Source organism: Notamacropus eugenii, chromosome 1, assembly GCF_028372415.1.
Source record: "Notamacropus eugenii isolate mMacEug1 chromosome 1, mMacEug1.pri_v2, whole genome shotgun sequence".
NCBI classification, from domain to species: domain Eukaryota; kingdom Metazoa; phylum Chordata; class Mammalia; order Diprotodontia; family Macropodidae; genus Notamacropus; species Notamacropus eugenii.
The window spans coordinates 647,329,578-647,354,924 of NC_092872.1; the positions used below are offsets into that span (position 1 = coordinate 647,329,578).

The 25,347-nt window shown below is 37.5% G+C and overlaps 1 protein-coding gene across 3 annotated transcripts in view; it reads right to left on the reverse strand.

Moving 5' to 3' along the window:
- VRK2 (VRK serine/threonine kinase 2) overlaps positions 1 to 25,347 on the reverse strand; it is an 88,177-nt gene that overhangs the window by 13,997 nt on the left and 48,833 nt on the right. For all 3 annotated transcript variants that reach the window (XM_072635501.1, XM_072635504.1, XM_072635502.1), the window contains exons 8-10: positions 19,024 to 19,156; positions 7,543 to 7,663; positions 5,105 to 5,163 (exon numbers count right to left, since the gene is read on the reverse strand). In XM_072635501.1, coding sequence (XP_072491602.1) covers positions 5,105 to 5,163; positions 7,543 to 7,663; positions 19,024 to 19,156 — 313 coding nt within the window. The remainder of the gene's footprint in view (positions 1 to 5,104; positions 5,164 to 7,542; positions 7,664 to 19,023; positions 19,157 to 25,347) is intronic.

Consider the following 25,347-nt stretch of genomic DNA (forward strand, 5'->3'; position numbering starts at 1 on the left):
CCTTCCAGTATTATTTCTATTGCCAACCCCCCTCCCCATTCACTTTCTTTTCTAATCAAACTAGTTGCCATTCATAAACAACATTCCATTTCCTGTCACAGTGCCTTCACACAAGAGCTCCTATGTGCCTGGAATAGACTTTCTCCTCACCCCTTTCTCCCTAGTTTCATTCTAAGCAGAGTTCAGATTGGCATCCTACATGAAGCTTTTCCCCCCATTTGTTAGTACTCTCTCCCTGCTTAAATTACTTTATTATTTTCCCTTTGTATATGACAGGGCTTTATTTTTTTGGATCCCCTTTGTAGCCAAGTATTAGTTGCTTAAATACTTTGATCTGAATAAGGACAGAACCTCTGGAATGGAGACAAAGAGACAGGATAAACCAAGGAGACTATGAACAAGATCCGTAGGTACTCATTAGAGAACAAGAGAAAATGGTGAGGATAGTAAAGGAGTGTTTTGCCTTCCTCTTCTCCCATATCCTTTCTTCTCATCACCTCTCATCAAGCCATGGGCAGGCTTTAACCACAACCTGTCCTGAGGTCAAATTGAAAGCAAGACTTTGGTTGAGTTGAAGGCATTCCCAGAAAGGAACAGCAAAGAGGGAAGGGAACGAGTTACTGCTCTTGCCAGATGTCTGCAAGGAATGCAAGAGTACATAAATCATAGATGGTACTACCAGAAACTAACCACTATTTATGAGTAACAGCGTGTCTGTGGAGATATATGGGGAGTTCCAACTTGGAATGTCCATACTACACCTCTCCTAAGCCAAAGTCCTGGACAGCCCCTGCCACAACCCAAAAACTACTGAGGAGTAGAGCCTCTGCCTTCCTCCCTCATGTCAAAGTAACTCCCATAAAGTAGGATGAAATAGGGGCTTTGAACTCCCTTTCAGTACCTTTTGGACACATCTCCATACTTAATGGATCAATATAATACTTCTAATATTTTTTCTTTGAGCATTAAAAAATTAGTTACTGGCCTCCCTCACCCTCATCACAATCTGCTACTTTCCAATCAATATTTCTCTCTTTTCCCCTTCCCCTCCATACTGCACAGCCCCTCCTCTCCACCTCCTTACTGCTGGTGGCCTTCTCCCTAAGGTACCTTCTGTGTACATGTTGTAGATCTTATAAGTATGGAATTGTTTGCATATTCTCTCCCCTATTTGAATGTGAGCTCCTTGAGGGCAAGAACTATGTATCTATCTGCCTTTCCTGGCTTAGCACTTTCAAACACAGTGCCTGACAAATGATAAACCCTTAATGAATGTTTGTTGACTGATTCACTAGCAAAAATCAGGTCTTTTGTGCCAAGCAGGGAACAAAGGGAAATTCCAAAAGGTGGTAGCTAAAAAGAAATCTTTAGGACCATCCCACTGGACCAGCTGTTCCTATGGGATGGAAGGAATCTTCCAGGGCCTGGGATTTGAGAAAGAGAAACACTGAAGAAGGTAGAGAAAAAACACAGCAACCTGACTCCTAAATGGTGAATTACTGTCAACCTGAAGCATTAAGATGTTGGCACTTTAACTTTGGAGGTAACAAAAGAAAATCTTGCATCTTAGAAGAGGTATTTAGTTTTAGAATTACAGAACTAGACTATGGGCAGCTTGAGCACAGGAAATATTTTTCTTTGTAGCCCCAGTATTTAGTATAGTGCTTGGTGTATAGAAGATACTTAATAAATGCTAGTTAAAAGACTGGCTAAGATGTAGGGAACATTAGTAGTGGATGATCTGTCCTTGATGCTAGAGAATGAATGCTATTTGAATATGATCACTATCTATTATTTAAAGAAGCAAACCTTTCTAAAGTATGAGAAGCCTTAACTTTCTAAACTATATTGTTTCCTTCAAGAGGAAATAGTATAAGAGAACCTATCTGATAGACTTATCCTAGGGCTCAAATGAGGTAATATATGTAAAGTGCTTTGTAAACTTTAAAGTGCTATAAAAGTGCTATAAAAATGACAAATATTATTAAAGTGCATGTTGCACATTTTTAAAGTCAAAAAATTAACAAAGCTTCCATCTCTATGATGCTAGCAGCCAGTCTCCTTCACGTAAACTATTTCCTAATTTAAGAATAAAGTGTCTGATTTGTTTTTTGATGCAGACTCATGATTTTATTGGTATGTAGAACTCTGAATGAGGAAACTCCCTCTACCACGGAAAATCTATACCAGCTCTGCAATTAAATGTCCTAGAGAGGTTGCCTGAGGGACTTTGCAAGGGTAGCAGAGCAACAATTTGTCAGAGGTGTGAGGTGAACCTAGACCTTCCTAACTTCAAGGCCAGTTGCCTAACCATGCTGCTTTTCTGTGTGGCTTGTTTAAAGTTACATAATTCTGACAGTAGCAATAAAACTTTTATCAGTCAATAAGGGAAATGTTAGGACCCAGGAAAGACACTGTCCAATCATCCCTTCAGGAGTCCTGCTGTGGTTCCAAATGATTTCTAATATAGTACCTGTAAGTAAAAATAGCAAGAGCATCACTCTTTACCACCACGGAAGCATTCCTCTTGCTTAAGTGAAATAAATCCCTGCATGGTACAACTTGGCTGCATGTTAAAAAAAAACAAAACAAAACAAAAAAAAACTGCATTTACAATTCTTTTGGGGGAGGAGGGCAAAAAAGAGGTATAACAATTTAATTCAAACTTTTATTAAATACCTTTTAGATGCAAGACCTTATGCTAGGTTGCTGGAATATAAAGATGAAATTAGGACCAAGTCCTTGCTCTTAAGGACCTTAAATGTCACTTCAGAAATGATCCTCCAGTATTACACCAAGTAATAAGTAAGTCTGGATTTTTTTTTCATGGTATTCTAACCACTGAATAATTTTTTAACTTATTTTTTAAATCAGCCTTTCATTCCTATCTCTCACTCTAGGAAAAAAAAAAAAAAGAAAATGAAGGCTGCTGGCATAAGGTGCCAAGGACACAGTGATACCAAAAGGCAAAACATTCATGCACACTCCTCCCCCATTACTACAGAAGCTCCTTGAGGGCAGGAACTGTCTTTCTTTCTACTTATGTTTATATTCCCAGTGCTAAGCAGAATGTTGGGCTCATGGAAAGCATCTGATAATTATTAAATAACTGACGAGAAGAAGTTGGTGAAATTAAGGCTATGACTGGGGCAAGTTCTTACTGTAAACAGAACTTGTTCAAAGTTGGTAGACATGTGAAGTGCCACCTTTATCTCACAGGGCCTGATTAGGCAGGTTAGGTGGTATAATGAATGAGTTAGAAAGACCTGACACCAACTGACTCTGGGCAAATCAACTTCTCTCAATTTGTTTCCTCATCTGTAAAATGAAAATAATAATAGCACCTACCACACAGGTTTGTCATGAGGATCAACTGAGATGTGTCCAGTCATTTCAGTTGGATTCTACTCTTCATGACCCCATTTGGGGTTTTCTCGGAAAAAATACTGCAGTGGTTTGCTACTTCCTTCCGAAGCTCATTTTATGAACGAGAAAATGGAGACAAACAGAATAAAGTTACTTGCCCTAAGTCACACAGCTAGCAAGTGTCTGAGGCCAGATTTGAACTCAAGAAGATGAGTCTTCCCTACTCCAGGCCCAGCACTCTATCCATTGTGCACTATGTTATCTCTCAAATGAGATGCCATTATGTAAATCACTTTACAAACCTTCTCCAGCTCATTTTTTTACAGATGAGGAAACTGAGGCAAATAAAGTGACTTGCCCTGAATCATACAGTTAGTAATTATCTGAGGTCAGATTTGAACTCAAGATGAGTAAGACCAGTGCTCCATCTATTATGCCACCCAACTGCCTTTAAAGCAGTATATTAAACACTAGCTATTAGAGGATTAAAAAATTTAAAGCTCAAAGAGGCCTTGGACTGGTCACATCGTCCAAGATTTTGTGGGCTTTATGAGGCACTGAGTGGGTAAGCTGATTATGTGACTTGCCCTGCGTCACTTTTAAAGTGAAGAAAAGAAAGAAACAGAGGAACTGGAGCCCAAGTCATCTCTTTCCAAAGCCAGTGTGCTTTTCACTATGCTAAGGAACCTCCTTTGGAAGCTTTTAAAAAAAAATGATATTGAGAGAAACAAATGACTAAAAATATCAACAAGGACTAACTGTACTTTTCAATTCTTGGCTAGAAGTCATGGTGGAACTGCTTTACATCAGGCCAATATGCAAGGTACTCAGGTCCCTAAGAGTTACCTGACTGCTCATCTGGGGACTCAGCCATACAACAACAGAGAGAGCAAGAATCCCCTCTGCTTATCACCCTCTGTGGTGAAAGAAAGCCTGACAATATAAGCCAAGCTGACCCTTTTTTGGGCTTCTACATGATGGTCTGACTCAGTAGTTAAATCAGAGCTCAACAATGGGTCATGGATGCATACACAAATGACAAGAGCTTGGGTGATACTGATAATTCTGTCAATTAAAGAATAAAGGCATCCTCTAAATAGCTTCAGTGAGAAAACAACTTAATTCATTTCTACACACAAAGCTCCTATGTCTTGGATAGACTAGAAGTTCCTGTTACCTATTCAGTGTAAAAGTAAAGTACTTATTTGCTGTATTTAGTCTTTATTAAGCACCAAAGCCACCACACATGCTTAATAGCACGCAGTCATCTTTTTCTGGAACAACAGTTTCTATAACTTTTTCTTCTTGGTGCCCATCAACACATTTCTTTAAATTATAAATGAGCAAGGAAAAAAAAGTGTTAACACATACACCTGAAATGAGGTACACCTGGATGATAAGCCCTTGAAGGATTCTCAAAACTTTAGCCCCTAAAGAATAACCAATTAGCAGAGTAATCCTACCACTACTAGAAATCTGCTTATTTTCTGTTGTAGATTCATATTCTTTGGTAAAAAAATACACTAAATTATTAAAACCTTTGTTTTTCCCCTTCCAGACAGCAACCTATCTATGATGAATTTTCTTTTTCTTTTTTGGGGGGTGCGGGGGTGATGGTGGTGGTGGTATGGAGGCGGTGGGGTAGGGTATGGGTGGAAAGGGGAAGGGTAGTGAAGCAGGGAGACAGACAAAGGCAGGGAGCTGTAAAATGTCCTATCAAGGAGATAATCAGACTTACGGCAGCTGTTTCCAGAAGGATTCAACTTCGTCACTGAATTGGGGAGCTCGTCCAGAAGACTAAAACAAAGCAAAGTACACATTTAATTTGTTTTATAGCAGGTGATCCATTTGAAAAATTAGCCAACAATAAAATTAGGCTTCTGTGGGGAAGGATCTCTGAGAGGGCTAACTATTCTCATCATACGGGGCAGGGGGGAAGGCCAGAATTCCTTCTGACCAGTCCTAATTTTTAACCAGTGTCTGAATACTGGAATAAAAAGCAGAATGCTCTGATTTATAGTAAGTCCATGTGAATGGGATGTCTAAGTTAACTTTGGGAATGAAATCTGTCATAATTACTCTCCATAGAAACATTTTAAGGGAAAATTAGATTAAATGTCAGTGTTTTGTCCTTTTAAAATAATAATGGTAGTTCATTTATATGGTATTTTAAGGTTTGCAAAGCTTCTTATGTACACTATTTCATTTGATACAAAACATGAAAACGGAGGGGGGAGAAGAGATGAATTTTTAGGACACTTGTAATTGATTTTTAAACCTTCTTACTTAGGCAGTTCCATTTGAAAAATTCAAATCGCACTGATAATTTGTCTCCTCAATAAGAAATGGCTGTGACTAAGCTATAATAAACAGGTTGATAAGCAAAGGTTTAAAAAAATGATGCTTTTTTCCCCAATCTAGATTTCCACATATATCTTGTGCATTAGGCTGGACATAAACAATTCCTTCCATTGCACTCAGCTGTGTGCACTACAAATACTAAAAATGCAACTTAACATTCTTGTGGTACGCACTTCACGGCACAAACCCAGACATATGCAAAACCACGACAACAAACACATCGTGTGCTCATTTCAATTTGTAATGTCACCGTGGCCTAGGAAAATAAGCGGCATAAAGGAAGAGTTTACAAACACACCAAAATGAGGATATTCAGCGTTATATCTCCCTACAGTAAACATAACTGGGACAGATTGTGTATAGATGTGTGTATATACACACATATTACATATATGCTAGGCTTCTATTGTCATGCAGAATAACAGAAAATACCAAAAATTAGCCAAAGACCTACGATGTGGTGATTGGGGGTGGTGAGAACCTGTACTATTTCACATTTATTAGATTAACACCAAACTACAGATACACTAATGAAAAAAAAAGTTAACCAAGTATTTGGTAGTATTTTATTAACATAAACTATATCTATTTAATTCCAATTATCCTAACAATATCATATGAATTCAAGTTCATTTTTCCCACTCAGCAAAACAGAGTGTAATACCTTGAATTTCTTGATTCTAACTGGACCAGAGCATTGCATGTAAACATCTGTCTTTCTGAATACTTATGTGGCTCACATTCTGAGGAATGCCAGGTGTCGAAGGGTTAATTTGGACACATGGATCCTGGAAAGCATGAATGATTGATGGAACATTGAATTGTGGCTATGTGTTAGTTTGGGGTGGGGAGGAGGAGAAAAAAGGCTATGGCAATCCAAACTTCCAAAGGAGAAATATTAAATATAACATATGTCAACATTTACAAATGTAGTCTGTATTATCCAGAGTCTGCAAGCTAACCTTTCTCTCTGCTGAGAGTTGATGCCACACAATTTGCAGATTGATTTCTGTGGATCAGTTATCCCTATTGTGCCCTTCTGTTGTGACTTGCCCTACTTAAAACTTTGCTGCCTTTTCCAATTGTGATATTACATCTATGGATAACTACTGCCAAGCACATCTTGGTCTATAATGAAAAACTGGTTACTTTGTGCTAAGCGCAACTGACTTTCTCAAGCCTGATCAGTAATAGAATGGAAGAGCAGGAATGTGCTGGGTTCTTATTCTGACCTAATTCTTGTTCTAACACAGATTCTGGCTGATAAAAAGTTGGATTTGGAATTCTAATAATGCTTATGTGGCTGTAAGATCATCTGCCTCCTGTGTGCAACTTTAACCAAAAGGTTTTCCTATAAAAGAAAACCCATCTCCTTTAAGTCACAAGAACAAGACAGACATTCTCAGTTGAAAAACAATAAATGGTTCATTGTGACCCCATGTTAACACCAGTGCTTGGCACAGTTAATGTCACCCACATCCAATTCTCAATACTCATTTAACTGTGTATATATTAATATGAAGATGTTATTCCTTGAAAATAACACCATCGAGAATCTAAACTTTGGAAATTCCTAAAAAGGGAACAAATAAACTGTTTTATGTCTTACTATAGAGCTCATCTACATGTATATTTATGGGTGGCTTCTCAGAGTTTATATCTTCCCAGTGCTTCTTACAACATTTTTTTAATTAAAGAAATTTGCTCTAGCTTCCATGTAGGGTGAAAGGCGATCTTCTCCAGGATGCCAGATTTCTCTGATGTTTCCTTCCAGACCTGCTTTTGTAAGCGACAGAATACTTAAAAAGTGTGTACTTTGTTTTAGCAGTCTGGACGGCCACAGGATCTTTCAGGTTCTGTTCCCAGGGCAGTTTCCCACATAGCCATTGCAGCATGCAGTAGCCGAGGATTTCAAGGTCGCCTCTTCTAGATGGGGCTAAAGGAGTAAGCATCAAGAGAGAAAGAAGGATGAAGGATAAGGACTTCTTCTTGAGAAATAGAAAGGGTTCTCACTGAACTACTGTGGATGAAATATGAAAAAGCCAAATGGGCAAAAGTGTTTTGTTTGTTCAGCTGGAGCAGAAGTAAAACGCCCAGGCTCTTGGCCCCAGTCCACAGACAGGCAGTGACTTGTTGCTGTTGAAAGTAAGGGTCAGTTTCCTCACCTCCTCCAACTTCATCCTTCCTTAGTCTGGCCTGTCACATGAACTTGATCCCCATGGCCTCTGACATGATCCAGACAGCCCATAACCCGGCACCAACACTTTCTCAAAGAGCCAAGCAGTAAAACAAAGAAATAAATGTCTGCAACTAAATTACTAACACATGTTCCAGGAAGTCCATGGGGTCTGCATTGGTCATGCAGAGACCCTCTGAGTGCAGACTAAACATTGATGGCCTTTCCTTTACTGCTACACAAGCAGCAGTGGAAGCTAGAGAAGGAATGGCAAAACTGCCATCTAGTGTACAGCGGAGAACCCTAGGCTCCTCAGAACCTTTTTCCAAACACTTGCCTGGGCCTAAACTTCAATGGAGGTATAAATGGGAGTATGGTGCTCTGAAATCTTGTAAGGTTTATTTCTAGGTAAAAGGAGAGCTGACATACTAGTGGTGCTTTGTGAAGGGAGTGGAGAGCGAAGAAGGACAACCAAGTATTTCTTAATGTGAGAAACTACAGCTACAACATATGGAGTTTTCAAATTGAGTTATCTTTTCCTAAAAACAAACCAAAAAAATACCTTATTAAAAGGAGAAAGGAATATTTCCAGGCTATTATAAGTACCCCATACAAGCTGAGTGGATTCCGCAAAATTATACATGTGAATTCAAGAGTACTTTGCTACCCCAGAGAGGGATGACACAATCTAGAGAAGTGGGACAAAACCAGTAGCAGAATTATTTGGTACTTGATTGACAAGTCCTCATATTAATAAATGAACAAATCCTCAAGAGCATCAACTATTTTTCTAGTTATTCTGAAGTTGGTTTGAACAATGGGCTTGTATTTAAAGCTATATATAAGAATTAATCTGGGCAAGAACATATAAGCTCAGAGAGCTGTACGAAACACAATGAATTAAACTTGCTGTAAACAGGTATCATATTTTATGGGGTTTCATTAAATAAATTCTGAAAAGTCACTTAGCAAACTTATTTTTTAATTTAAAAAGTCATCTACTAAGAGCAATGGTGCCAACACATCATAACTGTTTCTTGTTACCATACATAAGTTATCATAAAAGCAAAAGACAAGATTAGCTCTTACACATACTCTATCTTAACTGCTATTAGAGTATTGGATTATTAAAGGCCCTTCAATCTAGCAGAATGCTACATGATCCCTCGGGTATCATTTATTTTCTGCACCAGATTCAACAATGTCCTAATGCAAGACTTGGCTCTCATATTAAAATAAAAACACAATCTCTACCACTTGCTGTTCTGTAGTGATTTCTTCAGTAATAAATCTCCCATTAATAGTGGAATGGGTTCCACTCATACAGATGTTTTCACAAAGTCTTTCTTCCATTATGGTCAATCCAGATTACCACCATACAAACCAATGCTTTTGATTACAGATCCTCTAATTTTCACAAAATGATCTTCTGTCACCTGTTTGGATGATACAAGCTACATGCAAGAGGACTCTTGTAGAAGTCGTCAATATGAAAATAGAATGGGCATCCCCTGTGCACCCATTTCCCCCACTACTTAAGGAATAATTGATATAAGAAATCACAAATCTTTTACATTTCTGAAACCAACCTATCATAACTGGTCTTCATCTGAAATAGTCCTTGGAGAGTTAACTTTTAGTTCACTATTATAGTTTGGCTTTACCTAATTAAAATAAGTTCTCATTCACATTTTCAGTCTTTTGCTCATTTTCTGATCTCCTGTACCCATATACTAACATTACCTTCAGAGCTAGTGTTTTTACTTATCATGGCCACTGAATTTTAAAAGGAAAAAAAAACACCTTTATTTAAACAAAGAATACCACACAGTCTCTCACTATCGCCACTGAAGAGGGAATTAATGAATTAGAAAAGCAGTTGCTACCTACAGATAAGGGCAGAAACTTAAAAGTTACAACTTTTTGTGAAGTTGAGCCCCTAGACATTCTAACAATGTTTATTTCTTTTCTTCTTCCCTTCAAACTTTATATTTTTTTAAGAGTTGTTAAATGCTCAGAAATGCCTCAGAAAGGCATTCCTCTGCAGTCAAGATTTTTGCTGGCAAGAATATTATTCACAATAGCAAGGCTGGTTTTAATCCCTGACAAACTACAAGTAAAAAATTCTTACTTAATGACTCAACATCCCCATAGCTACAAGTACATAGTTAACCTGAAAATGAATTAACATTGCTGAAATGTTTTAAAGTTTAATTTTTTTAAATATAGTTCTTTTGAAAAATTTATAAATGGTTCCACTGCTTTTTAGAGAACTATTTTCAAAGAAATTGTAAAGATCATAAGTTACACTTTTCTCTTTCATATACTTTTCACACTTTGCAGGTATGTGCCATCTCCTACCCTTTAATGCCCCTTGGGACACACAGCAATTTTCAACTTTAACTTCCAGAAACATTTATTAAGCATCTACTTTGTGCAGAGAGTTCTGTGGTAGGCATAGAAGAGTCAATAATACACAATGCCTGAATTCAGTGACCTCATGATCTAACAGGAGAATAAGACCTAAATGCAAATGCTTTGCCATAAAATGCATCAATTTTTCAACTTGTGCTTATAATTAATCGAATCACTTGTATTTATGTGACAGTTTAGTAAAAAAAAAGAAATCTAAAGATCCAGACTTGGAATCTGTGGCATTCTCTCAGAGAAATGTGGTAAATTTTCAATACTGAGGCAGATTTGCTTAATAGCTTCTCTCAAAACAGGTAAAGAATAAATAAATATTCTCTAAAAGAATAAATTTTCTTTAAAGCTGGGTATATCATTAATATTTAGCCTATTAATATGAAACAATTTAAGTTTGCAAACTTAAACCACTTTTGTGGTTCTCAAAGGTCTTGATAGTTCAACTCTTTAAAATATCTATACAAGTGACAAATAGTTCCTGAAAATATAATTATGTAATTCATGGACACCAGCTGGCAGAGGGGGGAGGGTGAGTATTAATTCTACTTCAGAATGTAATTCTAGGATAATTTTATGGCAGATGTACATTTCATACTCTATATACTGTATACACAACTACTTTTCTCACTGAAAATGTATAGTTATACAAGACTGTACCCCAGGTTTACAAGGGATACTTTATCACTATTTTTCATGCTATGACAATTAAATGGCCTAGCCATTTCCTTTGGGATGATGGGGAGGGAAATGGCACTTGTATACACAAAACCAAAGACAAAACTTCTATTATTTGGGCTTATGAAATCTAAAAACTGGTAGTTCCATTCAAGCATATGAAGATGGAAATTCAGTGCAAAAGAATACTGGCTCTAGATTCAGAGATGGACCTTGGCTCAAATTCTATCTAGGATAAATTCCAGTTTGGCTAAGTCACTCTAAGCTCTGTAGGCCTTGTTCAACTAAGTAGTAAGATGACAAGGAGTCCTTTCTAGCCTTAGATCTATGATCCTGTGAGATCCTGTCTGTCCAAAGATAAATGAGCTCATGACAAAGAACATGGGCAGAGTGCCCATGGGATCACCAATAAAAAGCCTTCCTGTGCCACAAAGTTTCTTTCTTTGAAGAGTTACTTTCACAGAATCATCAGTGTTGGATGGGACTCCAGAGGCTGAGTCATACAACTCCTATCTGAAACGACTGCTGTATGTAAAGCCATGCCTTGAACTTGAATGTGCAATTAAATTATTACAAGACTCTAGTACCAATCTCAGAAAATGTGGTGAATTCAAGGAAATGAATTGTTTAAGGTCAGGATCACTGTTGTTCACCCTTTGCTTTTTGAAGAGGACCAATGGCATCACAAGGTGATGTCTTGACTTGCACATGAATTAGATTTAAGTGGGACAGAGTCAGAGTAAATATCTCCATTCATAATGGCTGGAGCTTGACTGGGGTGTAGAGAGGAAGCGTGAATGAGGGTGCTGACTAGAGAGTGTGGCTGCTATCTGCCCCTCTCTGGTTTTGTTGCTTATACTATGTATAACACTATGACACATGAAAAAATCATTTAACAGATAGTATGAGTCAGAAAGCTTCTGCTTCAGGCAGCTATGCTGGATACAGCACTGTGCCTGGAGGCAGGAAGACCTGAGTTCAAATCCAGACAAATGCACTTACTAGCTGTGGGACTGTGGGTAAATCATTTAACCTCTGTCTCAGTTTCTTCAACTGTAAAATGGGGATCATAATAGCATCTAGCTTGAAGAGTTGTTGTGAGGATCAAATGACATAATATTTGTAAAGTGATTAGCAGAGTTGCCTGAAGTATAGATTCTATGTGAATGTTTACTCCTTTCCTTGCTATATGACTGATATATGAAGGAAAAGGATAGTAGGATAACCAAAGCAAGGAAATCCTTCTCCAAGAGGCTGATGATGAACATGTGGAAAATCAAAAGAGCAAGGAATTTCTTGTTTTTCCAAAAGCAACAAACAGAAATCAAAGCTCGTGAAGTTCTGTCTAAAATGGTAAAAAGCTGGAGTCCAGATCTGTGATTTCATCAGTGGGAAGATCTCCCTAGTGTGAACACTTCCTCCTCCACTGATAAAGAACTGTAATGTTGCAACTTATATTCTTAGAGGATAGTGTTTAATGCTTTATTTGAAGTATAACATACTGCTCTGCCTTTCAGAAACTGCAGTAATATCCAGGTAGAAGAATAGCAGCCTCTGAGTCGGGAACACCTGGGTTTTCAAGTCATGCCTCTGACATTATGCCTGTGTAATGCTGATCAAGTTACTTAACCTCTCTAAGAATATAAATTGCATGGAGTGGTAAAGAGTATACTGGATATAGAGTCAAGAATTGGGCTCAAAATGAACTCAGCCCCCTGGCTTACTTATACTAAATCATCATCTCTGGTATTTGTATAGTGCTTTAAGTCTTGCCAAACACTTAGCAAATATTATTTCATTTTATCTTCACAAAACCCCAAAGAAATAGGTTAGTATTACCTTCATTATGCAGATAAGGAAAGTGAATCAGATAAAACTTGCCCAGAGTCATAAGGCTAAATAAGTGTTTCAAGCCAGATTTGAACTCAGGTCTTTCAGACTCCAGGTCCCATGCTACCTCTAAGCTTCTGTTTCATCACTTATAAAATGAAGTCAATAATGCATTTACCTCACAGGTTTACTGTGAGGATCAAAGGAAAATTTATGTAAACTGTCTTGCAAATGAAGTGCAGGTATTACTTACTATTGGTAATATTAATAATAAATAGTATTCACCACAGAAATAATAGTGACTATATGCCTAACTAAGGGGATCTGGTTTTCTTTACACTGGCTTATCTAGAAGAATGAATATATCACCCAATCAAAGAGTTCTGCAAGGAGTACAAAGAAATGTGGTTAAGATATATGCCAACACTCAAAAGTCAACCCCAAATGCCAAATCTGAGAGAGGGGAGGAGGGAAGGCAGAGGGAAAGTGAAAAATTGTGTCCACAACAAATGCTGTTTCTTGGATGATGTATGACACCATATTTTTTTTTATTAGAGCTGATATACAGACTATGGAAAACAGCCAATTTTATCTACATGTAGACGTAACCACCCACTTTTATGCTATTTGACTAGCCACTGCTTGAACTGAGCATGCTACCTCATTAAGAAAGGGGTTAATTTTTTTGTCAATTGCCATTTAAGAAAACTAGTAGAGAGCATAAACCATGTCATTTTTCCAGGTTTTGAAACATATAAATACATTTTCAGTTTATTTCACATATTCTGTAAACCTGAGGGTTTGATTATGAGTGAAGGGAAGTCATGCAAGAAATAACACTTTTAAGACTTAGATTTCCTGCATATGCAGCAAGTGACTAAAAACAACAATAATAATATAGTATGTAACATTTCCTTCTACTGTAAAAAGGAAAATTATCCTGAAATTCCATGCACACACCAACATATTTTAAGAAGAATGTAATTTAGATAGCTTATACTCTTCTTATGGTCATCAATGATGGCAAATTAAAATGGGTCTTACATACTCAATGCACAGGTCTGGAGTATTTAGAGAAGCTCAATATGTTAAGTGCAGTATATCTCCAGAGAAATTAGGTATTGACTGCATGCCTCAGTGAGTAGAAAATCTACAAAAATCCATACTATGTATTGATCTAAATATTACTTTTTAACACTACTAACAATGTAACAAATTTTAAAAAGGTGCATTTGACGCAGATATAATTCTTTTTAATTATCAAGCAACAAGCCTGAAGTGGTGCATGGTTTATACATTTTGGGCTTCATAAAAAATAAAAAATCAACTAGGAAAAATTTCAGTCCAATGTGTTTTCTTTTAATTTTACACTAAACAAAGGACTTTAGACCCTCAGAAAATACCTTTGGGTCAATGAAAGAATTAAGTTTGGGACAATCCACAATTAAAAATATATATGACTTGCTTCGGTAAGATCTTTTTTTTTTTTTAGTCCACAATACCAGAACAAGCTTATAGCCAAGAAGTCTTTTCTAACTCAATGATAAGACACTCAGATGAAAAAGCTGATTGGCAAAAATCACCTCTTACAAGCTACCTCATTATAAAAATCCAATTATTCCAAACAAAAATGAGGTTTAGAGCTTCAGTTCCCAGATCACCATCACAAATAGCAGCAAAAACTAGACATTCTAGTCAGATCACCATAACTACTCAACTCATAAGTTAATTCTTAAGTGAAACTGGAATATTTCATTGGGTCTGACCAAACATAGCAATGTCAACATTTCTGAATTTTTGAATTGGGTACACATCCAATATTCTGACAATTTTCTTTGTTTACATGTATTAAGTTTTTATGGTATTTCTTTGTTTTCAGAGTGGGGGGGAGGTTATTCTCAGATTAAGCTATGTAGTATAATAAAAGTTGATAAGTGAATTTTTAGGGATGTGAGCCAAAGTAATTAAGGATTTCCCCATTCGGGGACTATGCTGATGATGAACCATCTATGACATAATAGAGAGGACCTAGGGAGCGGGAGCTCCTTGAGAAACACAGATTTTATATGACTTTCCTAGGAAAAAAAGCTACCTGTCTAAAGCAGGATTTGAATCTTTCGGAATCCAGCACTGTAACCACACTATTATTCAATTCACAAACACAAAAATTTAGGGATTTCTTTTGTCTGACCTTCAGGCACAAATACAAGAAAAATCAATGAAATTTCAGACCAAAAAACAAAACAAAAACAAAATTTTTTCTTGCTTGTTTTATTTTTGTTTTGAGGCAATGGGAATCAGGTGACTTGCCCAGGGTCATACAGATAGTAAATGTCAAGTGTCCGAGGCAAATATTTTTATTTTTTAATATTTTGTATGGCTTAACAAATTTCACTACTTAAATGTAGATCAAAAATGTAATTTTTCTTTGCCATTTTCTATAGCTGGGTCTCTTTTGCTATAACAATTGGTTAAGAGATAATATTAGCTAACATATAAATGCATTTTACATATATTATTTCACTTGATTCTCTCAAAAACCATGAGGTAGGTTCTATTATTATCTCTATTTTCCAGATTATCAATCTGAGACTGAGAAGTTAAGTGCCTTTTTCAGGGTCACACAGCTGGTACATATGTGAGACACTGTTCAAATATGCTCTATCTACTATGCCATATAACTGCCTCAAATGAAATGAAAACAACTGGTGGTTTTCTCTACATAGCTGGTATCTACCAACCATGTGATATGAAAAATGTCTTCACTGAATATCTGACTGGACTGCATCCCATTCAGTTTGTAGTAAAATCAAGAAGGCAGGTGGCTAAGCTATTAAAATGGAAAGGTAAAAACTCATCTCAGTAATCCCAAAGAGGGAGTGTAAGCCTGTCTTCTATTCAGAAGCTAGCTGTAGGTAGTATATAAAATTAGTGAGAACTCAGATCCGCAGACTAGCAACCCCAAGGTGACCTTGGTGTTATGCTTGTAGAGTACATTGGCAGGAAGAAAGGCATGAGAGCCTGAAGACACCTCTTCCTAGAAGAACAATTCATCATCAGGGACTACTTGCAAGGCTTTTCTTGTGTATTTGTTTGTATTTTTGTGCTGTTTGTTCTTGGGAAAGCATTATGGATTGGGTATGCTATGATTTGCCTAAGGAATAAAGCCTAGAATTCAAAAAAGAGCTGGATAATGACATAAGTTCAGAAAAAGTTGTTTCCTTGACAAAACCTTAGGAATCCTTCCATACTGTCTCCAGTGTGCCTGGGTGAGCAGAAGTCATAGTTTTATGGAAACTGTGCACAAAAAGTAAAAATGGAAAAAGAAGGAAGAAAGCATATTACACCTATACTGTGTGCAACATATGGATTCATAAAAGTCTTGTAAAAATCAAATCCTATCTTAAATGGACTACTGAAGCTTTGTACTTTGAATCTTATAGTGAATCCTTTTGCAAACTACCTTCTGATTAATCTATCTTTCCAATAAATATTAATGTTCTATATGTTGTGTTTGTTTAAAGCAAATCACATCTATGGGTTAAGCTTAATAAAGAAGGAAATAAATTAGGAAATTTGATCAGTTTGCTAAATAAATGGTGGTCCTGATTTCATTCTTTGGCAAATCAAGAACCTAAATGCAAAAATCCATTTGTCAAAACTTATTATTTTCCAGGAAAAATAATGACTCCAAAAGTTTACTTGGTAATGGAAAAAAAAAACCTATCTTTTTCCTTATAAAAGATAGCCCATTCAGGTCATAATCCCATGCATTAGAGGAAAAGAATGACACAATTAGAGCTGGCATGGCATAAACCTAGGGAATACTACCAGAGTAGCAGTTTCAGAGATGGAAACTGCCAGCTGGAAATGGGAAACTTATCTCAGTGTGCAAAGGTGGAGAGTGCAGAAAAAAATGTAAAGTGTGCATTTACTACCTCCAAAGTGCCAACCCATTGGGATAAGGTGGCACAATTTTATATTCTTGTTTTGGGTACAAAATTAGCTAGTTGTAGATGCCAGAAATTTCTATGGCATACTAGAGTTTTAAGAGGAAGGAGAAGGGTGATAAAGAGAAAATAACTCAAAAAGTCACAATTAACTCAGTGTTGTAGATGTTTCAGTTAAGATACGTGAAATACTTGGGTCAATCATATTGTAGTATAGTTATATTACCAAAATAATGCCAGTTCAAGGGATGCAAAATTTCCAGTTACAGTTTTGTGAGATAAACCTCTTAAATTCCTCCCCAAAGCCTCACTCTGCCAATAATCTGGCAAAAGATAAAATAAATACAATCTGTAACTAATTTAGGCAGAAAAAAGTTTTAACCTAAAAAACTATCAGTAAACATTTTAAAATATGAATATGAATTGGATTAAAACTTATTTAGGTAAGTGGTTTTCATTACGTATGACAAATCTAAATTAAAATACATTTATTGATCACCAGAGAGATGGTATATGGAGGCAAATATATAAATAATTATTACTTTTCAAATTTAATCCTACCTGAGTGAAAAATAGTAGCTTTCTTTACTCTATACTCAGAGGAAAGAGATGGGTTCCTACCTTTGAAAATTTACCCTGGGCTGGGCATGGTGACACACACTTGCAATCCCTCCCACAGGGTAGGGAGACTAAGGCTGGTGGTTTAGTTCAGGATTTCTGAGCTGCAGTGCATTAAGCTGACTGAGTGTTCTCCATAAATCTAGCACCAATATAGTGAGCTCCAGGGAAAGGGGGACCACCAGGTTTGGAGACTGGGGAGTGGGAAGATGAACTACTTCAGGTCAGAAAATAGAGTACATGAAAACTGCTGTGCCAATAAGAGTGGGACCAGGCCCATGAGCGGCCTCTGTAGTTCCACAGCCTGGGCTACACTGGGAGACTCAGTCTTTCCACAAAGAAAAAAAATTACCCTGAAAACACTTTCTTGGTGGAAGAAAATACAGCTAACAATCTTATTTCATTTTTCCATTGGCCTACCTTAAACTACCATGGGTTTTAATAGCTCTGGCAAATTATCAAGACCCTCTACATTACATGGTCAATGGTCCTTTTAATAGAAAAGGCAATAATACACAGTTGTTTGTGCCAACTAAAACTCGTTAGAAAGTATTAGTTTAAGGTAACAGTTCAGCAGCTATTAACAAGTGCAAGTTTCTAATTGTAATTAGTGACACTGCAGTCCTTTCCAAAAGAGTAACAAAATACCACTTCAATTGGGTTAGTATATTTGAAAACATTTTTTAAAAAAATGAAACTTTATAAAGACAATATTTTTTGCAAGCCAAAGTTTTTCAATAATTGCCAATTTTTCCACTAGCATAACATTCGAATTGACTTTTTGTCTTGCTGACATAGCAACTAAGAAAGTTGTGTTGCATTGACCACATTGATTGTGAACAAGGCAGCCTTCAGTGGAACTTGGTGCCATATATTTTCAATATTGACCTCCCACTCCCTTTTCCATGGCTCTGTGGGTCTGCTATTGGATTTGGACTGCAGTGTAATAAACAGCTAAGGTTTAATTAATGGTAAATGAATACAAGACATAGGTTATGACTTTAACTAATTAGGGAATTGTTGAATTAAGTCTGCCTTGGAATGCAAGGCAGTATAATCAATATCCAATAAAAGGACTATGTATGTAATTTACCTGCAAATGTGTTTCCGATACCATCAAAGTGAGTTTAAATAAGTAAGATATATGAAAGGCGACTGGAACAGATTTTCAAAAGTTAACACTTTATAGTTTTGGAAAAAGGGTAAGTTTTCCCCCCTTCTTCAAATACTCTGACATGGAGATTACCAAAAAAAAAATGAGAACAGTTCTGCACACATTCACTTTTTACCACGCCTGTAAAATTCCTGACAGTGTAGAAAGGACAAAGTTCCTGCCCTGTAGGTTTACTAGTGCAAGCCAATGAACTCCTAGCCAAAATGCACATTAAGTTTTGCTCGCTATACACAGCTCTAGCCCCTTCTCATTTACATAAGCAAAAGTTGTCACAGTCTCTAGTTCTTTCCACTGTTAAAAATGATATTCACTGCAATAACAGTAGCTCACACCTTCTGATACAATCTCCCCAAGGCTCAAAATCTCACCCCTCTTGAACGGACTATGTAGCCTGATTAGTCATTCTGTAATCACACTACTGAAATAAAATATAAAAAGAAACCTACCTACTCCCTTGTGGGCATCTAAGCTGGTAAACTCTACTGTCCCATTATGGCCCTTCCTAGGATTTTCCTGATACTGTTTGTGGTTCCCATTGGGACAATATCTGTAGGAAAGTCCATAATCTGCAAGATAAACCTGGAAGACATGAACAGACAAATGAGTAATGCTTTTGTCCTCTGAAAGTATAACCTTTATAATTAAGTCTTAAGAAACTGATAGGTTAAAGACAGCCTTAGATCTCCATTTTATTAAGCCAAATGGTGCCTTCGGATGAAATACATACAACTGGGGGCTATAACAACTAACCTCCCCATTTAAATCCTTCCTTCACTGTAGTCATATCTTATTTCTGGGCTGAGTTAGATTTTTTTGCTTTTTTATTTTGTTCTTAAGCTCTTTTCCCTCCAGGTGGGCATCCAGACATCATAAAATGCAATGTTGTCTTTTATCTGTCCTTATACTGGAGAACCACGTCTCTCCCAAAACCCCCTCCCTGCATCATATACATGTGACAAAAAGAGTGGGGGGGGACACAGACTGCAAAGGTTTTTTTTTTTAACTTAAACATAATGTTATATGAGATCCTATTAACAAGAAACATAAAAACAGTGGACACACTGTAAAAGGCAATGACTCTTCAAAAAACACCATCAAGCTGTCTATGGGTGAGAATGGAACATCAATGCAGGACTTCTGGCCTTGCAGACCAATCTATATCATCACTGTTATCTTTGCAAGTAAGTCAGAATGGCGAGCAGAATCTCCAAACAGAATATAGATTGTTAGAAGTCAGAAAGCAATCCAAGCGAATTTTTCTCAGATTACATTGGAGGAAGAAAAAAAGGAGCTGGTTTTATAGCTAAAGCACCACTGAATGAAGAGCTGTTTTGACTAGACAATTATTCTGACCCATGGTCAGAAAATGGTATTTTCCAAGGCACGTATGTGAAGGCTGCCCAAGAAAAAAAGAAACCAATCAACTTTTTTTTCCTCCCTTAAATGCTACATTACTATTTCTTTAAGTTTTACTGGTGGAATTGAAGTTTAATGAGGCGGCTGCCTGAGGACAGAATTAAGGCAGTAGAACCTGCATTTTACAATTAATATCTATAAAAAGAAAACATAGTTTTCTTACTTTAATTTTAATCGAGCTATGAAAAAACTAACATTATATTAGGAGAAATTTTCATCTACAAAGAAAAAGAGCAGGCCATTAGCATGCTTAGTTAGCTACCTAGGATACAACAGAAAATGAGGTTTGAATTTCCTTTTTCAGTCTAATACTATTCTGTATTGAAGTCCTAGAAATCACTGCTCTCTGCCTCAAGGAAATACAAACTGCTGAAATAGCTGGTCACTTGGATTAATTGCTGCTATTGTGTGGTTATTTATTTCCAAGACTGAAGAACCCCTCAAAAGTTTGTGGCCAAAAAAGGCTGCGAAGTCACATTCTCTACATGGCACACACACATCCAGAAGAGTTAAAGGTACAAATAACTCAAAGGACAATGGAAAGAGTCATGCTGACGACAGCATGTCACCAACAATGAGAAGTGACCTAAAAAGGCATCACTGGGGACATTCATGACCAGAAAAGGAGGTAGGTTGGTCATGAAATAAAAATGAGAGATAACAGATGGATAGTCATCTGTGGTCTGATTGTAATGGTACCCCTAAGATACAATAAGGAAAGGAAAGCCTAAATGTCACCCAACAGATCAAACAAATGGTAAAATATAGAAAGGAATTACACAGAACAAGAAATAGCAGGAGGATTACAATTATCAGGGTGGATGTGAAAGGAGTACATAAATCAATGAAATCATGATTTTAGGAAAGTACCAAAGAGCACTGAACTAGGCACTGTAACAGTACAGAGGTACATTTCTTTGCACAACTGCTGTACAGGTATCCTCTGAACGTATTACCTTTATAATTAGATCCTAGTTAGCTAAGCCTCACAAAAGCAGTTATATGAAAACATGCATACTTTAAAAAATTAAACAATCATTTTAAATGCACTCTGGGAGCTTCTCTGATTAAAAGCATTTGAAATATTAACCACTAAAGAAAAATGAAAAGCAACAAATGCCCTGTCTTTAAGGAGCTTGCAATCTGATGGGGGAATAAAAGGATTCCAATCAAGGAGCATATCAGGTAGAAAGTCATGAAGCAAAGCAAAGGTCTAGACACAGTGCTCCAACTAATCTGAGGGGGGGGGGAGTGTTCACATTCAGTCTTCGGTGAGGGGGGAAGGACAGCTCAAGAACATCTTGACAGAAAAGATAAGCACCTTACCTGGGAAAGGAGAAGTACTTCAATAGGCAGATATGTGGAATTAATTAATTAATCAATCAATCACTAATCACCTCCTATGTTCCAGGCACTGTGCTAAACATTTTACCAACATCTCAACTGATCCTCACAACAACTCTCAGAGATAGGTATCCTCATTTCCATTTTACAGATGGAAAAGGAAGAGGAGAAGGGAATAAGCGCCTATAAAGCACCTGCCAGGCACTACACAAAGTGCTTGAAAAATACTCAGTGAGGAACCTGCGTTAACAAGGATTTGAATCAAGGTAGAGGAAACATAACTGGAAAGGAAATGGTGGCTACAAGACTTTACCGAGGTGGATGAAGAGACTGAGACAAACAGAGCTCAGTAATGTGCCCAGGATCACACAGCCAGGAAGTGTCTGAGGCAGGATCTGAACTCAGCTCTAACTGTTTGCACTATCTGCTGCACCACCCAGCTCAACAAGTATTTATGAAGAGCCTCCTGTGACCCAGACTCTGCGAAGGGCTAGGGATGCAAATAAAAAGAAACAAATCCTGTTCTCAAGGAGCTAACATTCTAATGGGGAAGAAAACATACATAAAATATATAAAGAATAGATAAAAATACATGAGATAGTTAAATACAAGTGAATTTCGGAGGGTAATAAGCACTTGGCAGTTAAGTATCAGTATGTGGTTCGTGGAGAATATGGTGCTTGAGCAGTGACTTGAAAGCAGACAGACATACATTGAGACCAGGGTGAGGTGGGCAAACAGTGCAGGCCTAGGGGCCAACCAAAGCACGAGCATGGACACAGGTCATGGGATGCTTTCTGTGAAGAGTGGAAAGGATGCCAGTTCTGCTATATTCCCGAGTATAGGATAAGGAATAATAAATAATGGGATGGAAAGCTAAATTGGAACTGCGTTATGAAGAGCTTTAAAAGCTAAAGAGAACCTTGGGGAACTTTCACAGTGAAGGGGCAGAATATGAATGATAACCTGCAAAAGAGACTGAGGAGCAATTAGAGAGATAAAGCAGGACAACACCATGGAAGTCCAGTGAGAAGAGAGCACTGAGAGAAGAGGCAGAGGATGGTCTTCAGTGTGAAGAAGAATGGGAGAAGGAGGAGGACTACAGAGGACCATCAGATGGGGTGAGACAGGAATGGCCTGAGTGAATTTTTAGTGGGACAATGAATTTTACCTCATATGTGCTGCGCCCCAACGGAATGTTAACTCACGCAAGACAAGGACATTTTTGGCTTTTCTTTGTATCCTTTAGCACAAGGCACATGGTAGGTGCTTAATAAACGCTTATTTGTCTGGAAGGGAGGAGAGTGGTAGAAAGCTTGAAAAGACAGATTGGAGTCTGATTGTCAAGGACAATAAATGCCACTCTAAGGGGCTTCGCATTTAACCTATAGGCAAAAGGGAACCACTGAAGTATTCCAAGCAGTAGATGGTATGTAGACCTGTACAAATAGACTAGGAGAACAGAAAGGAGACAATTACAATATCCCAGGAAAAAGTTAATGAGGATTTAAATTAAAGGCAGTATAATTGGAAAGGAGATGATGGATGCAAGATTTTACCAAGGTAGAATCAATAAGTCTTAGCATCTAACTCAACAGATGAGGTGAAGGAAAAGGAAGAATCCCAGAAAATGTGTAAGTTTTGAGCTTTGGTGACTTGGAAGAGCCACAGGAAAGGTGAGAGGATGAACAGATTTTGTCAGTTTTTGTTGCTGCTGTGTAGGGCAGGGAGGCAAAAATTTGATGTGAAGTTCAATTTTTAGACATGTTAAGTTTGCAGTTCCAGTAGAATATCTGAGTGATGATGATGCCCATTGGGCTAACAGGAATAATTTAAACTATGAGAGTACATGGAAATGCCAAGGGAGAGAGTATAAAGAAAGAAGACCAAAACAGACCTTTAGGGGACACCCTCACAGAAGGGCGTAGGAAGGAGAACATATAGGAACAAGCAGAGGCATGGATGAAAACTAAGGGAGAACATGTCACAGGAGTCAAGGGAGTAGGGATTTAAAGAAGGAGAAGTCAATTATATCAAAGCCTACAAAGAAAGGTCATGAAGCAATCAATCAACACATTAATTAAGCACCTACTGAGTGTCAGACTCTGTGCTAAGCACTGGGAATACTTACATTCTAATGGTTTAGAGCCACACTGCAGAAGGTTGAGGAGTAGGGTGGTGACATAGTTGATGGAACTAGTTTAAATTACATTTTAGAACATTAGGAGCAAAGGACAACAGAGAAACAGACTGAAGAAGTCAATGGCCATGGGGAGTTGCTTTTGTTTGTTTGTTTTTAGGATACATAAAGACTTAAGTCTATTTATATACACCAGAAATGGAGAAAGTAGAAGGGTAAGAGTATAAATCTGACTAGGGCCTTCTTTTCTCTCTGTAAACTTCCACAGGTAATCTTATTGGCTTCCACAGGTCAAATTATTTCTCTTACAAAGATACCTCCAAAATCTACATGCCTAGTCTTAACTTCTCTCTTGAAATACTTTCTTTCCACAAACTTCATTGCTTCCCTACTGCTATGTTCCTCCCAAACTTCTTCCAACTCATTTGCCATTATGTTAGAAGTCTTCTGGATAAATTAAAATAAAGCTGACCTTTTAGTAGGATTGGGAGTAAACTGCATAATTAGAGAATGTTACAACTATTAACATATATAACTATATTAAACTATATTAAAGATCATTTGATCAACCTATCTCTCTTCTCCTTCCCAACCCCAATTATGGGAACTGAAGTCAAGAGAGAGGTTCAGTGATTTACTCAAGGACAGAGCTAGCTAGTTACAAGGAACTGCATTGGAACCCAGGTCTCTTTTATTTCCATTTCAGTTCTCTTTACACTTGATAGAATCATGGAATCTTAATATCAGATGAAACCTTAGTGATCATCTAAATCTAGTGCTTAAGGTTTGCAGAACACTGTAATATGTTTTCTTATTGGAGCCTCACAACAGGGTAGTTGTTATTAATGTCTCCGACAGGGTGGCTAGGCAAAGTAGATAGAGTGCCAGGTCTGAATTCAGTAAGCCTTCTCTTCCTAAGTTCAAATCTAACCTCAGACGCTTACTAGCTGTGTGACCCTGGGCAAATCCCTTAACCCCGTTTGCCACAGTTTCCTCATCTGTAAAATGAACTGGAAGAAGGAAATGGCAAATAATTCCAGGATCTTTGTCAGGAAAACCCCAAAGGAATCACACAGGGTCAGAGATGACTGAAAAACAACTACACAACAGCATTAACGTCTCTATTTTACAGATGAGGAACCTGAGGCAGAGATCAGGTGACTTGCCTAGAGGTCACCATGTTAATATGTACTTGTGGCAGGATTTGAATTTTAGTCTGCCTGACTCCAAGTAGCTGCCTCATACTCGTACCTGAACAAGTACCCCCAAAGACATACCCAAAAAGTGGTCATTCAGTTTCTGCTTGGAGAACTCTAATAAGGCAGATTCCACTCTCTTAAAGTAATCCATTGCTCTTTGGGATGGTGCCAACTCTTAGGAAGTTTCTCCTAAATTGGGGCAAAAATTTGCTTCTCTGCTACTTCTACAGACTCATCCTCGTTCTGCATCTGGAGAAGGTTTGTCTGAGAGTTAACATATTCCATTAGATGTGGACAAAATCCCCTGTTCAATCTGAGCTGCAAGGACCAAAAAAAATTTATCATCTAATGAGCTTCTCTCTACACAGAGATGGCTCAGCTGTCAATATCTTTCAGGCATGGTAGAATCTCACAGGGGCACATTCTACTACCAAAGCCTTCAAGATTCCAAGTAAGACGTCCAGCCATCAAAAATACAGAATCACATTTCAGAATTGGCAGCAATCTTATCAGTCATCTAGTCTAATCTACACGTAGCCCAAAACAATCCCCACCGTCACACAGCTATTAAGTGGTCATCCAGTTTTTGCATGAAGAATGAGGGGGAACCTACTACTGTCTGAAGCAGCTCATTCCACTTTTGGAAAGCTCTATTTGTCCTAAATTTTCCT